The 14,888-nt window shown below is 39.9% G+C and overlaps 1 protein-coding gene across 2 annotated transcripts in view; it reads left to right on the forward strand.

Annotated features, from left to right (window-relative positions):
- Positions 1-129: 129 nt before the first annotated feature.
- Positions 130-14,888, forward strand: part of LOC138971755 (uncharacterized) — a 15,045-nt gene continuing 286 nt past the window's right edge. Inside the window, exons 1-18 of one of the 2 annotated variants that reach the window (XM_070344551.1) lie at positions 130-243; positions 571-668; positions 1,110-1,183; positions 1,453-1,540; positions 2,084-2,134; positions 2,775-2,810; positions 3,569-3,627; positions 4,016-4,068; positions 4,470-4,597; positions 5,126-5,227; positions 6,272-6,351; positions 6,880-7,041; positions 7,418-7,545; positions 8,485-8,577; positions 9,709-9,800; positions 9,978-10,108; positions 11,857-11,922; positions 13,647-14,888. The exon at positions 13,647-14,888 is cut by the window's right edge and continues 286 nt beyond it. In XM_070344551.1, coding sequence (XP_070200652.1) covers positions 582-668; positions 1,110-1,183; positions 1,453-1,540; positions 2,084-2,134; positions 2,775-2,810; positions 3,569-3,627; positions 4,016-4,068; positions 4,470-4,597; positions 5,126-5,227; positions 6,272-6,351; positions 6,880-7,041; positions 7,418-7,545; positions 8,485-8,577; positions 9,709-9,800; positions 9,978-10,108; positions 11,857-11,922; positions 13,647-13,713 — 1,497 coding nt within the window. In that variant the 5' untranslated portion in view covers positions 130-243; positions 571-581 and the 3' untranslated portion in view covers positions 13,714-14,888. The remainder of the gene's footprint in view (positions 244-570; positions 669-1,109; positions 1,184-1,452; positions 1,541-2,083; positions 2,135-2,774; positions 2,811-3,568; positions 3,628-4,015; positions 4,069-4,469; positions 4,598-5,125; positions 5,228-6,271; positions 6,352-6,879; positions 7,042-7,417; positions 7,546-8,484; positions 8,578-9,708; positions 9,801-9,977; positions 10,109-11,856; positions 11,923-13,646) is intronic. The other variant, XM_070344552.1, reaches the window with a different exon arrangement.

Raw genomic sequence — 14,888 nt, forward strand, 5'->3', positions numbered from 1 at the left:
AGGGGTTACTTTCTTTTCTTCATTGAGCAACACAAGCAACGATTGGCTTGAAATTATTATGTTAACCAATGAAATGGTTTGTGCTGAAAGCTGCACCGGAAGCTTACATTGTTTACATCATGGCGGACACCTGAAGCACAACTGCTTGGTAGACTGTCGTGAAAGGTCGGTTTTGTGTTTTATCCATACATCGATATTAGCCACTGACAGTGACTGTACTATCTCCATTTGGTACATCAGTACGTAAGTAATTTTGAAGGGTAAAGAGATATGAATCGTGGAGTTGTTAAAAAGACAAAGGGACATACTGACTACTTTGTTCTCATGCTGTCAACCGTGAACAACTGGTAGAACCAAGTAGTTCACCGCAGTAAGACACGTAATCTCCTCAGACAGACAAAAGCCGCGCGTGCACACACGAATCTAACAATCTCTTATCAGTGTACACTTCACAGCCCAATATTGATCACACGTTCCCACGTTTTGAACCAAACTTCTCTGATCTTTGAAATGCTTAATAAATGTGTTGATAACTTAATTGTGAATGTGAGTCTATTTTCTGCTGTTCAGACCTTGAAGAAATGGAGCAGTATGAAACAGTGGAGCGCATAGGCATAGGTGCCTGTGGAGCAGTTTATCTTGTCAGACATGTGCAGTCAAAGAGGCGAGTTCCTTCTTCTTCATTTACTCACTGTTGTTTGTAGACACCAGCAATTATCTCTCAATATTGTTTTGATGATCAGTTTGCTTCAGCTGGTTCAACATAGCAAAAACAAACAAAAAACAACAACATGAAAACACAAGTAAACAAACTTTGGGGATACGCTAAAAGTTGTGTCATTAGAATTTCAGATTTTCATGTTGTTGTTGAGTGTAAATGAATGTACTGCTCATGATCTTTTGCAATTCTTACTAATGCCCCCTCACCACCCCTATCCCATACCCCCTCCTGGCCCCCCCATCCCCAAGGCCCTCCCTGAATCTCTCAGTCATATTCTTTCTGTTTTTGAGTCAGATTCAGAGTCTAATGCATGTATGCATACACAGATAATATATTTTCTGATCAGAATTTAAAGGTTTGTTTGCTGCATCAATATATTTTCAGGCAGTTTGCCATGAAGAAAATAGAGATTGATGAGCGACGAAAAACAAGAACTCAACAAGCTGTGCTGAAAGAAGCAAGGTAATGTACCTCACTGAGCATCACAGATTCACACAGCATTTAAAAAAAAATGTGAATAGTGATTTTTCGAGAAATGAATAAAGAAAAAAACTGAGCAAGAACAAAATAAGAAAGTGCAAAAATAACACAAACATATACACATATTTGTGCTCACACATAACATTAAAATACACCATATTTTTATAGGTACAGTTAGTTTGGAAAGAGGTCGTGGTTGACAGAAGAAAACTCACTTACTTCAGAGGTTAAAACAATTTCTGTATGTGCAGTATTCTTTCTGGATTAAAGCATCCCAACATTGTTGCATTCCATGACAGCTTCAGACATTCGGATGAACAACATGTGTGCATTATTCAGGTTGGTTATTGTACTAGTATACAAGTACACTAATTACAGTTGTGAGCCATGATAATCTGAATGAATATAAACTGCACATTTCAAGTTCAACCAAGTGCATTTTTTCCCCAGTAATACAGCAGCGTCTGCCTGATCTATTTGAATGCATGCACATGTGATTAATCAATCTAACAATAATAATATTATAATTATACATGATATTTTTAGAGAGTATATATAGCCCGGGTTAACCCCTGCTGAAACATATCACTGTTTACATCTCATTCACACAATTTTAAATTAAAACAACTTGACACAGAAATAATACTCTGTAAAGTTTTAAAACAAACACACGCTTACGTGCGGGAAACAGTCTCTACACATTAGTGACAGGCTATAATTTACTGTAAATGATGTGATTGAGCATTTTGACATGAACATTAATTTTAGATGTATTTTTCAGTAAGAATTCTCTTTTTTTAACAGTTTTAATGTTATTTGCTGACTGTTTAAAATGAAATGCTGGCATTGTATAATTTTTAAAAACACTTGCCTCTTTTTTAGGACTACTGTGATGGGGGAAGTTTGTCTGACAGGATTCAGGAAGCACTGAGCGTAAGTCATGTCTAACTCTGTGAATCACTCAATGCCACAAATAAAACATGTTGGATTAGTCGCTGAAGGTTGTTTGTTTGTGTTTGTGTGTGTTTTGTAAAAACTTTTTTTGGGGGGAGGGGGGGGGGGGGGATATATGGATCACGCATGTTTCGTTTGCAGTTGACGTGGAATGCTAAATGTTCCATTATGATTATCCCAAAGTTTTAGGCTAGACAGAAGAAATAAAATAGGGTCAGTTGGGTGAACCTAACCCACATTAATTTTCTTTTGTTTGCCTAATGTTTCACACATTTTGGTAGGTCTAAATTTATGGTGTGTTCTTTTGGTTGAGTTTTTTTAGTTTTTTTCTGAAAAGTCATTCGAGTTCATGGTTTGATTGTGTACTGTTACTTCTGTTTTGCCAGAGAAGCTATGGGGTTGGTGGAAATAGGTATGTGAACATGGATTGCAATCTTCATATCCTGTTTTACATTCTATTGATGGTATTTGTGGTATGTGTGTTCTACATCAAACTTCACCATGAGTACTGAAATGCTTGTCTACTTTGTGAAGAATTTTGCACTTTTAACAAAAAGGCTTGTACGTTTGTGTGTGTGTTATATATATCTAAATGACTGAGTTTTCTTTCTTGTTTCAGAAAAATACAACTTTACCAGAGAAGCAGATCATGCAGGTAAGATTGTTGCGGTATACTTACCTTACAATTTAAGGTGTTGTTGTTTATTTCAAACAGTACCACTTCATTGGGCACAAGGTATATGTGGAATTTCTGATTGGATTACCTAACAGGCCAGCGGCAAGGTTTTGTGCTCTTTCCTGTCTTTTTTTTTAATAACATATAATGATGGTGAATGGCAGAATGCCTAAGATCCTCTACAAGTGTGTGTGTGTATACATATGTGACCCGTTCTCACAAAAGGGGGCCTAAGTCGGAATTTGGATATTTGGAGTTATGCATATCACTGGAAACTGCATTTAATAAGCTTTAATTTGATACCAAAAAGAAGTTTGTGTGAAAAAAATTGCGGAAGTTAAGTAAGTTACAACCGGACCATGTTCAAGGACGCCATTTTGAGAAAATCGTGATTGTTTCCTTCCCTAATTATAGTGTTGTGAGCGAATTTGTGTCTTTGAAGACATAATTAACACATTTAAATAATAAAACTCAACAAAATATTTCGGAATATGAAAGATTAGGGTATAAAGAGGTCAGAAATGCAAACAAATGAAAATCACCCAAGTAGGCCCTCACTGCCTTTCCCAGCCGATAGCTCGGAACGGCTCGCTGCGACTTAGGCCCCCGTTTGTGAGAACGGGTCACATATGTCTTGGCGTGTGTGTGTGTCACTGTGTGTGTGTGTGTGAGAAAGAGTGAGAGAGATCAGAGAAAGAACTTGAACTAATTGTTTGATGTGGGTTATTTTTCAACAGTGGTTCATACAGATTGTGATGGCAGTGCAGTTTATCCATTCCAAGAGAGTGCTCCACAGGTATTTATTTTAAGAATATTAATTAGAGAATGATATTACAGATTGGAATGTTTTGCAACAGATGTGCTTGCAAAGATGTAATATAGCTGCATAGGGTAAAGAAGATAAAACATGTACAGCAGAAGCAAAAGAAGGGACATTTTCCAGGAATAATCATCTCAGAAAGGTTCTTGTATTTTTTTTTTAATGGGTTTGAGATAGTTCACATTTCTTGCACAGTCCAAAAAGAAGGGCAAGAAAATGTTAGAACATTCTTACTCTGCTCTTTAGGACGAACATTGCTCTCAACGGTACATGTATCTGCTTGTATGAACTCATTTCATGTGTGAAGCCTGAAAGAATCAAAAATGAAAATGATATGTTTACCAGGTTTTCTTTCCTTTTGCAGAGATTTGAAATCGGAGAATGTCTTCCTCACAAAAAATAATGTTGTGAAAGTTGGTAAGTGCATGTAAAGCGCCTTGATTTTATGTATATGTAAATGATGTTAGTCTATGTTAATTTGTAAATGTTCATACTGCACCTCCAATATCTGTATAGGTGTTCGCATGCAGCAGCATGTGTCGGTCTGTTTGCCTTCCTTGTGTGTACATGTGTTTGTGTCCAAATGGCCTTTTGACTGCTGTTTTGCCTGGTGACAGATCTGTGCTTTTGTTTTATTTCGACTGCTGTCAAACCTGTTGGTGTAAGTTATTTGTGACTGAGCATGTTTAAAATGATTTTTTTTTAAATGTATGTGCTTTTTGCGCAAAGTGTTCATATGGTTTGAGATATACATGTATGAGTCCTTTTATTAAAGGATAAACACCTGTTTACCTGTGTGTCTTATCTGATGATTACAGGTGACTTTGGCATTTCCAAGATGCTGGACAGTACGATAGACCACGCCAAGACAGTGGTTGGAACTCCGTCCTATCTCAGCCCTGAGCTGTGTCAAGACATCCCGTACAACTCCAAGTCAGACATTTGGGTAATGGACTTACCTATTTGTTGGTATAAAGTTTTGTATGTAGTACTGAATAAACAACTAGAGCACAGTAGTAGAACTTTACACTCAAATGTTGTTGCTTGTGTCATTTCTACTCCTGTCACAATCTTAATTCTGAAAATCTAAATATTTTTCAATGTAAAGCATGATTTTGTGTTTGTGTTGTTTCCGGTAATGTATCTGAAACTCGTGGCTGGTCTAGGTACTAAAACAATGGTCCTCCTCAGGACTAGATTTCTTTGTGATACGTCCCCCACAAAGGGACTTTGCATTGTAAATCTTGGTTCCCCCTTGAGGAGGGTCTGATGCTCCCAATAGGCTGTCTGTGAAGGGATACTTTTTTCTCTCTTTTTCTGCTAAGAGATTTTAACAAATCTTGGAAGAAAGTCTCTGCTGACTTTTAATTGTTTCTTTCACAATTTCTGATGTTTTATATATATATATATTTATATATATACACGGATTGCTGCATTTGGCATTCATTAAATTGAAGTGTTAATTGTATTGAAGGCGCTGGGTTGTCTTTTGTACGAGATGTGTGCTCTGCATCCCCCCTTTGACGGAAACAGCCTCATCAGTCTCTTCTTCAAGATCATCAAAGCAGAATATGAGGTGAGGTGCCTTTCATGTTGATATCTCTTTTTAGACTTCTTTTGTTATGATTTTTGAGTCACTTGAGAAAAAGTGACTCTATGTAATCGGTCAGTGTTAGTCTGTCCGGCCGGCCGGCCGGCCGGCCGGCCGGCCGTCCGTAGACACCACCTTAACGTTGGACTTTTCTCGGAAACTATCAAAGCGATCGGGCTCATATTTTGTTTAGTCGTGACCTCCAATGACCTCTACACTTTAACGATGGTTTCGTTGACCTTTGACCTTTTTCAAGGTCACAGGTCAGCGTCAAAGGAAAAATTAGACATTTTATATCTTTGACAAAGTATCTCGGAAACTATCAAAGCGATCGGGCTCATATTTTGTTTAGTCGTGACCTCCAATGACCTCTACACTTTAACGATGGTTTCGTTGACCTTTGACCTTTTTCAAGGTCACAGGTCAGCGTCAAAGGAAAAATTAGACATTTTATATCTTTGACAAAGTTCATCGGATGTGATTGAAACTTTGTAGGATTATTCTTTACATCAAAGTATTTACATCTGTAGCCTTTTACGAACGTTATCAGAAAAACAAGGGAGATAACTAGCCTTTTCTGTTCGGCAACACACAACTTAACGTTGGGCTTTTCTCGGAAACTATAAAAGTGACCGGGCTCAAATTTTATGTGAACGTGACTCATTGTGTTGTGAATAGCAATTTCTTCCTGTCCATCTGATGCCTCATATAATATTCAGAACTGCGAAAGTGACTCGATCGAGCGTTTGCTCTTCTTGTGATATTATGAATTGACATTCTGCTGTTTCCTCTTTGCGAATGTCATGGATAAATGAAAATGCTGGACATTTTAATGAAAGGCTCCTTTTTGTAATTTTTGGGGGTGAGGATGAAAATTTTCTGTGTGTGTATATTCCTGTTTCCGAACCCTTGAGACTATAGCTGTTAATCTGTACTCTTAAATGTGCACATTTTCGTACCGTAGATCCTCCCTTTAAGACCACTTCTTGGCGGAAACCAGACTTCAATGCTATCTTTGTCTGGTTTCAGCCGGTATCGTCTGACTACAGTGAAGGAGTCCATGACATCATCACTAAAATTCTGGTCAAAGCTCCGGAGGACAGACCAAGGTAAGTACATTACATACCTATAGTGCCACCTGTTAGTGGACATCTGAAAGGGTCAGCTGGTTATTTCATGAAATTAAAGACTACAGAATAAAAGACACAACATGCATAAAAATCAAAACAGATCAACTTTCAAAATTAATAGCTTGAGGTCCCATTGACTGTTTTCTTTTGTCAATTAAACGTTCAATAAACTAACTTTTCTTGTTTTGTGATGTGGGAGAAACAATATGGTGTTTCTTCATCCCAAAATCCTTAAATAGAAGGGTCTGTTTTATAGCTTTAGGACACATTTCAACTTCATGTGATGACTCGGGTGGTATCCATGTCCCACCCCATGTCACTGCCATGGCTAGTAAAAAACCTCAGTCATTCTACCAGAAGTGCAGGTGACTGATTACATCTAAACAGGCACACAACTGTGTAGTGCGACTCTTATTGCTGCTAGCTTTCCACAGGGAGAAAGTGACCCGAATTTCCAAGCAATGTAAAAATAAAAAGTAAAAAAATGGTGTTTTGTTTTGTGTGCAGTGCAAGTGCCATCCTGAACATGCCATTTATCAAAGAGCACCTGTCTTTTCTGATAGAAGCTACAGAGAGTTTAAAAAAGCTGCGGTCAGCCAACACTTCTATGGTGCAGGGGTCGCTGGATTCTTCCGGGGATAACTCTCCTCTCAAATTCAGCTCTGCAAGGTAACAATTAAGATGAATTGCCAGAATGACTCAGCAATTTTAGAAAAACTGTTTGCTGGGATTACACAGGGAAAAGAGAAGGCAAGAAAGAGAGTGTGACTGTTCATATGTCTGTGTTTCTTTAGTGTGTGTAAATCTACAAAATATGCTCACACTTCAGGTCAGAGTAGAATGGAAAAGAATGCACGAAAACAAAACAAAAATGCATTTGTATACATTAAGACATTTTTTAAAACTTTTGTTAGCTATGTCTGGCTTTGGCAAATAATGTATCCCTAAAATAGAAGTTTAGGAGGGAGTGCCTTGTTTTTGTCATGCGCTTTTATAATGAGAATTCCAGTTGCACTAACCAGTTGTATATCTTTCTCTTTGGCAGTCCAAGAATTTCTCGCAAGAAAGCCGACGCTGCCAACAAGTTGAAATGCAGTCCGCTGGCACAGCAGCTTCTGATGCCCCCTGAAACAGATCTTCCCAGCTTTAGGGAAAATATGGCTGCAGGTAAAGGTTTGTTCTCTTTCACTGCGATTTTTTTTCGTAGGGATGTGTTTTCTGGGCAGGGAAATAGCTTATTCGGTAGCGGCACTGTCTTCAAAACTAGTTGTCGCGGTTGGCGTGGTTTTGATCCTCACGTTCGGCAAGGGATTTATTTCCCAGAGTCAACTTTGTGAAGATTCTTCTCAGTGTCCGAACACCCCCGTGTGCACACATGCACACGATAAAGAACACAGAGAATCACTTAAAAACGCACCAAATGGTTACGCCCCTTGAAGGAGAAAAGAAGGATTTTGTGATGAAGCAAGTTTCTAACTTAAAATATCAATTGTTATCACAGATTAGACCCCATGAGTGGAATATGGTTCTATCAGCAGTACTTGGGAGGGAAGGGAGGATAGTCAGTATATGGAGTTTATGAGAGATAAACAAGACCAACTGATGTCCTACCTACAGCATTGTCTCAAAACGAAAGTGATAAGAGTTGTCCGTCCCTGCCATAGCCCGCGGCGCTGTCAGCGGGTAGTTCTGGTTGTTTTCTTTACGTCCAAAATGGCTGAAGGAGAGAAGAAGATTAGTGGTGGAGGGAAACGTTACTGTGTCTGCTGTTCAAACTACGCGGGTAAAGAAGTTGAAGGGCGGATTGTCATGCGGTTCCATTTTGCAAACACAAACCGGAACTACCTGCCATTCCAGGGGCGCAACTCTGTCCGACTATCGCGTTAGTTTGGAGACAGTGCTATAGTTGCTGGTCATCAGAAGGTTTATTTTAGGCTTTCTTTTGGCCACTATTTCATGATCTCATGCCGATGTAAATTAGCTATTACTTATTTCTGTGACTCCTGGCACTTCAGACATTGAAATGGCGCCTGAGCAAATATTAACTACAGCCAGTCAGTCACTTGGACTATATTTTCTGTAAACTGAATCATTTTCTCATCACCTTTGCAGGAGCTCCAAAGTCCAAGGCAGAAGATGCACCAGATGGGAACTTAGACTACTCGGATGATTTTGATGAATCATCAGATTCAGAGATTGAAGAAGGTATTTTCAGATATTCTCTTTGATCTTAGGCCAAAAAAAAAACCTTGTCTGTTTCTGGTAACATGGCTAAAAAAAATAGGGTCGGTAGGTAGGGATTTTTTTATTTTTTATTTATTTTTTTTCCCCCCAAATGTAGACCAATAAAACTAACTTTAAAAAGAGACTGGATTCACTATACATAGAGACAAGACACTCAACACATTTACAAATCGTCAGCGGACTTTCGTTTTCACACGTTTTTGTTGTTCATTTTCTCACCCTGTCCTTTACCACCAAAAACAAAAAAGAAAAATTTTGAGTTTGAAAAAAAAAAGTTTAGGGTCGGCGCCGAAATTTAGGGTCGGTCGGGTGACCAGAAACAGACAATTTTTTTTTGATCTTATCATGGCTATGTGCAAATATATATTTTTTTAATTCTATCTTGTCTTCTTCTTCTTCCTCGTTCGCAATCTGAAAATGTGTGCGAAAGAGCAAGGTTTGAAAAGTCTGGAATTCTTTAAAGGGATGTCGATGTGGTTTGGGGTGGGGGGGGGGGGGGGGGGCAGGGGATGGAGGTAGAGGAGGGGATGGTGGGAGTCAGGGGTTGGAGTGGAAGGGAGGATAGCTTCAAAGGGGGGTTTCCACTGTTGTCAGAAAGTCAGCACTCCTCTGTCAGCACTCCTCTGTCAGCACTCCTCTGTCAGCACTCCTCTGTCAGCACTCCTCTGTCAGCACTCCTCTGTCAGCACTCCTCTTCTGATTTTAAGGAATTCATTTATCTTTATTCATGTAACCTGTGATTACTCCTGTCAAATTGGTGCTAAAAGAACAACCAGTCCGTTTTGAACTGTCTGGTTGGTGTACACACGTAAATAGGGCAGTGAAATTGAACACTTTATCTGTACATATTTATTATGATATAATATGCGTGTGGAAGGAGTGTGAAGTTTGGATGCATACACCATAACAAAATCCTGTGCTTTGCATTTGGTAAATAAACTGTTTGACTTGACTTGACTTGACAAAAGCAACTTTTTCTTTTGTGCTGAATGGAAATATCAGTAGCTCTGATGCAGATTGAAAACCTTGATAAAGACAGTGAGGGAAATAACCTGCACACATGGTTATTGTCTTGTCACCTTGTGTTTCCAGATATCCAGGCAGAGAAGGGTCCTGGCAGTGGGGCAACCAGCGAAGAAGAGGCTCAGTACGCTGATGACTTTGAGGAGTATGATTCTGCTGAGGTGAGCAATGTTAGGAAGGATTGAGCATTAACCCAGTGCCTACCGGAGTGCCCAAAACACACACACACACACACACACGCACACACGCACGCACGCACACACGCACATGCACACACGCACACACACAACCTTGCACAAGTAATAAAGATGTCCATCTCATCACCTGATGTGTTGCAGGAGTTGGAAGAGATGCTGATGCAGGCCCGAGAAGCTCAAGTCCTGGAGCCGGCCGATGACTACTTTGAGGACAACGCTGAGGACCTTGACGATATGGCCGAGACTCTCACCGAAAACACTTTTATCACATCGTAAGTGGTCTTGGTCAACAGCGCTTTGTTTGGTATTTCCCAGCAATAGGACTATAAAGTATGAAAGTAAAGAATGAAAGATTGTTCAGGACTTTTAAGCTCAGGTGTCTTTGGCTAAAGAGTCTTTGTGCGTCACCCATTCAGTTTCATCGTACCGAGATGATCTAGACACCCACGGAAAATGCTTTTATTACTTCATAAGCAGTCTCTGTCACCAGTGCTTTGGGTTGGAAAGGGTTGGGGGTGGTAAGATAGGGGGTCTGGTACTGTGGAACCCCTTTTTTAAGGCCTGCAAAAAATGGGGGTAAATTTACAGATGTTATGAACAGAAAATCTGAAAATTCAAGGTCTTAAAAAGGGGGCAGTCTTAAAAGGGGGTTCCACTGTAGCTCAGTTGGTAGAGCACTGGACTTGAAATAGGTTTGAATCCAGGCTGGGAAGGACACTGATCGACTTTATGTGATGATTCAGAGACGGCATCCATGTCCCACCCTGGTGGCACCTCTGTGGCACTGAAAAGACTTTGATAATTTTGCCACAAGTGCATGTGACTGATTACACCTTGGTAGCGTGACCGGCACGGTTGGCCTAGTGGTAAGGCGTCCGCCCCGTGATCGGGAGGTCGTGGGTTCGAACCCTGGCCGTGTCATACCTAAGACTTTAAAATTGACAATCTAGTGGCTGCTCCGCCTGGCGTCTGGCATTATGGGGTTAGTGCTAGGACTGGTTGGTCCGGTATCAGAATAATGTGACTGGGTGAGACATGAAGCCTGTGCTGCGACTTCTGTCTTGTGTGTGGCGCACGTTATATGTCAAAGCAGCACCACCCTGATATGGCCCTTCGTGGTCGGCTGGGCGTTAAGCAAACAAACAAACAAACAAACAAACCTTGGTAGCGTTTCCTTTGTTTTTGCTAGCTTTCCCCTTTGAAGGAAGCAGACTTTTAATGTCCCAGCAATTTTGATTATGAAGTATGAAAGTAAAGTTTGAAAGATTCTTCAGGACCTTTAAGCTCAGGTGTCTTTGGCTAAATAATCTTTTTGTGTCACCTATTCGGTGTCATCATGGTAATTTGATCATGAGTATCCCTCAGGATGGGAGTATGACTGCCTAAATGGCAGGGAAAAAATGGTCCTACATGTAACAACCTACTTGTGTCTGTGAATGTACGTGGGATTTGCAGTCCACAAACACAGAAGTAGAAGAAGTAGAAGATCATAAGTAGATCTTGTTTTCATCTGGCCAAGTGAGACAGACGAACCAATGATCAGTAGGAGTGGGGGGTCTGACATGCAACAAATCACCTTAAACATTTTGCATTAATGTGAGAAAGCTTTCATTTGGAGAAGGTAGCTGACATTGACATGCCTTGCAGAATATGATTATATTTCTTACTACCTTGTGCCAAATATGTTCAAGGGCGGATCTGGGGGGGGGGGGTTACACGGGTTACGTAACCCCCCCCCATCCCCCCAAAAAAGAGGTAATTTATTGGCTCAGGATGCACCAGATAGCTCTATTTTGCTTCTTTTGATAAAAAAAATTTCCGGGGGGGCATGCCCCCGGACCCCCCTGGAGGCTTAGGCACCTTCGGCGCAGTCAACTTGCATCTACGCACTCATTTTGTAACCCCCCCCCTCCAAAGTGAATTGATCCGCCCTTGATGTTCACCAACTTGAAAAAAAACCCATGTAGGTTGAGCAAATCTGTGAACTGAATCACTTATCATGTGTGCTTGACTTTTACAGACGTCTAATGCAGTCAGGAAAAGCCCTGGAGAAGAAAACCAACCTAACTTCTGATGATGGTGACAGGTAGCTTGCTGTTTGAAGAAAAAGTAGAAGAAAGAAAGACAATAATGCTATTGGGTTTATTGGCTCTGGCTTTGAAATATATGCTGTAAGAAAAACGGAAAAGAAAGAAAGAACGACAGAAAAAGAAAAAGAAAAAAGAAAAGACACTGGTAAGATTACATGGAGACAACAGAAATTAAAACAAGTCGCGTAAGGCGAAATTCAGTACTACATTTAGTCAAGCTGTCGAACTCACAGAATGAAACTGAACGCAACGCAACGCAGCAAGACCGTATACTCGTAGCATCGTCACTCCACCGCCCGTGGCAAAGGCAGTGCCCGTGGAATTGACAAGAAGAGCGGGGTATTCGTTGCGCTGAGAAGGATAGCACGCTTTTCTGTACCTCTCTTTGTTTGAACTTTCTGAGCGTGTTTTTAATCCAAACATATCATATCTATATGTTTTTGGAATCAGGAACCGACAAGGAATAAGATGAAAGTGTTTTTAAATTGATTTGGACAATTTAATTTTGATAATAATTTTTATATATTTAATTTTCAGAGCTTGTTTTTAATCCAAATATAACATATTTATATGTTTTTGGAATGAGAAAATGATGGAGAATAAGATGAACGTAAATTTGGATCGTTAAATAAATTTTTATTTTTTTTTACAATTTTCAGATTTTTAATGACCAAAGTCATCAATTAATTTTTAAGCCACCAAGCTGAAATGCAATACCGAAGTCCGGGCTTTGTCGAAGATTACTTGACCAAAATTTCAACCAATTTGGTTGAAAAATGAGGGCGTGACAGTGCCGCCTCAACTTTCACGAAAAGCCGGATATGACGTCATCAAAGACATTTATCAAAAAAATGAAAAAAACGTTCGGGGATTTCATACCCAGGAACTCTCATATCAAATTTCATAAAGATCGGTCCAGTAGTTTAGTCTGAATCGCTCTACACACACACACACACACACACATACACCACGACCCTCGTCTCGATTCCCCCCTCGATGTTAACCCTTACACTGGTGCAATTCTGTAACACATGTTACATAGCCACTGGTGAATTAACAGAGAGTAAAATAACAAAAAAACGGTCATATAGGTTTTCGCATCCATGGGAGGTAATCAGAACCGACCAAACAGACTGAGCCAGTAGCGCGACATATGTCGTGACAACCAGGTGACAGTATACGTAAAGTAGCGCGACATATGTCGCGACAACCAGCCTAAGGGTTAAAACATTTAGTCAAAACTTGACTAAATGTAAAAAGAAAAGACACTGGTAAGATTGCATGGAGACAACAGAAATTTAAAAAAAAAAAAAGTCAAGGGCACAGAAGGACAGGCAGGCAAGGCAGACAGACAGACAGAAAGACAGACAGAGAGAAAGAGAGACAGACAGACAGAGAGAGAGACAGACAGAGAGAAAGAGAGACAGACAGACAGAGAGAAAGAGAGACAGACAGAGAGAGAGAGAGACAGACAGATAGACAGACAGAGAGAAAGAGAGACAGACAGATAGACAGACAGAGAGAGAGACAGACAGACAGACAGACAGACAGAGAGAAAGAGAGACAGAGAGAAAGACAGACAGACAGACAGACAGACAGACAGACAGACAGACAGACAGAGAGAAAGAGAGAAAGAGAGACAGAGAGAGTCTGAAAGCATGAGTATTTTTATTACTCATTTCATGTTACTTTTTTACCCAACATTTCTTTTACATTGCAGGGATTTTGGCGCCAGCAAGGAGAAATCACAAGCTCGTTGGAAGCTGCAGACTTTCCCCAACAGTTGACACTGGAGGCAATGCCTTTCTCTCGCTGTGTGCTGTATATTATGCTGTCCGAAACAGTTGCTGTGCTTATTTTAGAGTGACTCGCTGGCAGCATTTAAGATTTCGTGGCTACTGCAAAGCTTCTACGATATATTACGCATTTTGAAGAGTTGCATAATTATGAAAGGTTGGTTTGTGAGTGTTTTGCTTATGTTACAACTTGTATTGTCTCAACCTAGCCAAACCCTCTTGCTATTTATTCTTTCCAATTTTCCTTTTGTCGCAAACTGTTATGGTGTTACCTCACTGTAACAACCGCCAGAATTGAGACCTTGTTTTGCAGGTGTTGTTTTTTTCATCAAAAAATTAATACATTTACCTTTATCATATCAACCCTTCCCATTTCCCTAACCCAAGCACTACTCACCCACACATCCACCCTCCGATCCCACCACCCAAAAAAAGATGCCATCATTGCTTAACAGATATGTAGGCATGCAAAAGTGTCCAATTTTTTTAAAAGTTTTTGAGTGGGAAATTCCTCAGCTGAGAGAGAATCTGTGGAATGATAGTACTTTGAGGTATGTACAAAATGCCATTCTTGTTAAGACACGTTTCAATGTTCTTGTTTGTTAAATCCAGGCTAAGATGGTCTCTGCCGATGCCAGCAGCATTTAGGAAGAAGGGCTTAATTGGACCTCACTGTTGATAAATTGTGTGTTTGTGTGTGTGTGTGTGGGGGGGGGGGGTGTGCTTACATGCATGTGTGTGAGCGTTTACGTATGTATGCAAGAGTACATACATGAATATATGCAGATTTTTTTATTTTTTGGCTTTGACGTTTCGTATTGAATCAAACATGAGTATTCTTCGAATCATTCCAAGCAAGACCTTCGGGTGTATCTGTGCCGTCCAAGACATGTCTTGTGTCAACTTTTTCTCTGACATATCAGTGATCTGAAAAATCCATGCATACATATATTTTGTATCATTGCATTTTTTTCTGTATGGTATTTTTTGATTGTTTTTTGTTTCTTTTTGTTCTAAAGTGCTTGTGCTGTTCATCGGTTCTAATGTACATTTGTTTCTCATAGACTTGTTATGTATTTGCTGAAGTGTTGAACAGGTATTGAAGTTCAGTGGAAATCTCATTGTTTCTAATGTACCCTATGATTTAGATTTAGGAATATATATTG

This window comes from Littorina saxatilis, linkage group LG7 (assembly GCF_037325665.1).
Source record: "Littorina saxatilis isolate snail1 linkage group LG7, US_GU_Lsax_2.0, whole genome shotgun sequence".
NCBI lineage: Eukaryota > Metazoa > Mollusca > Gastropoda > Littorinimorpha > Littorinidae > Littorina > Littorina saxatilis.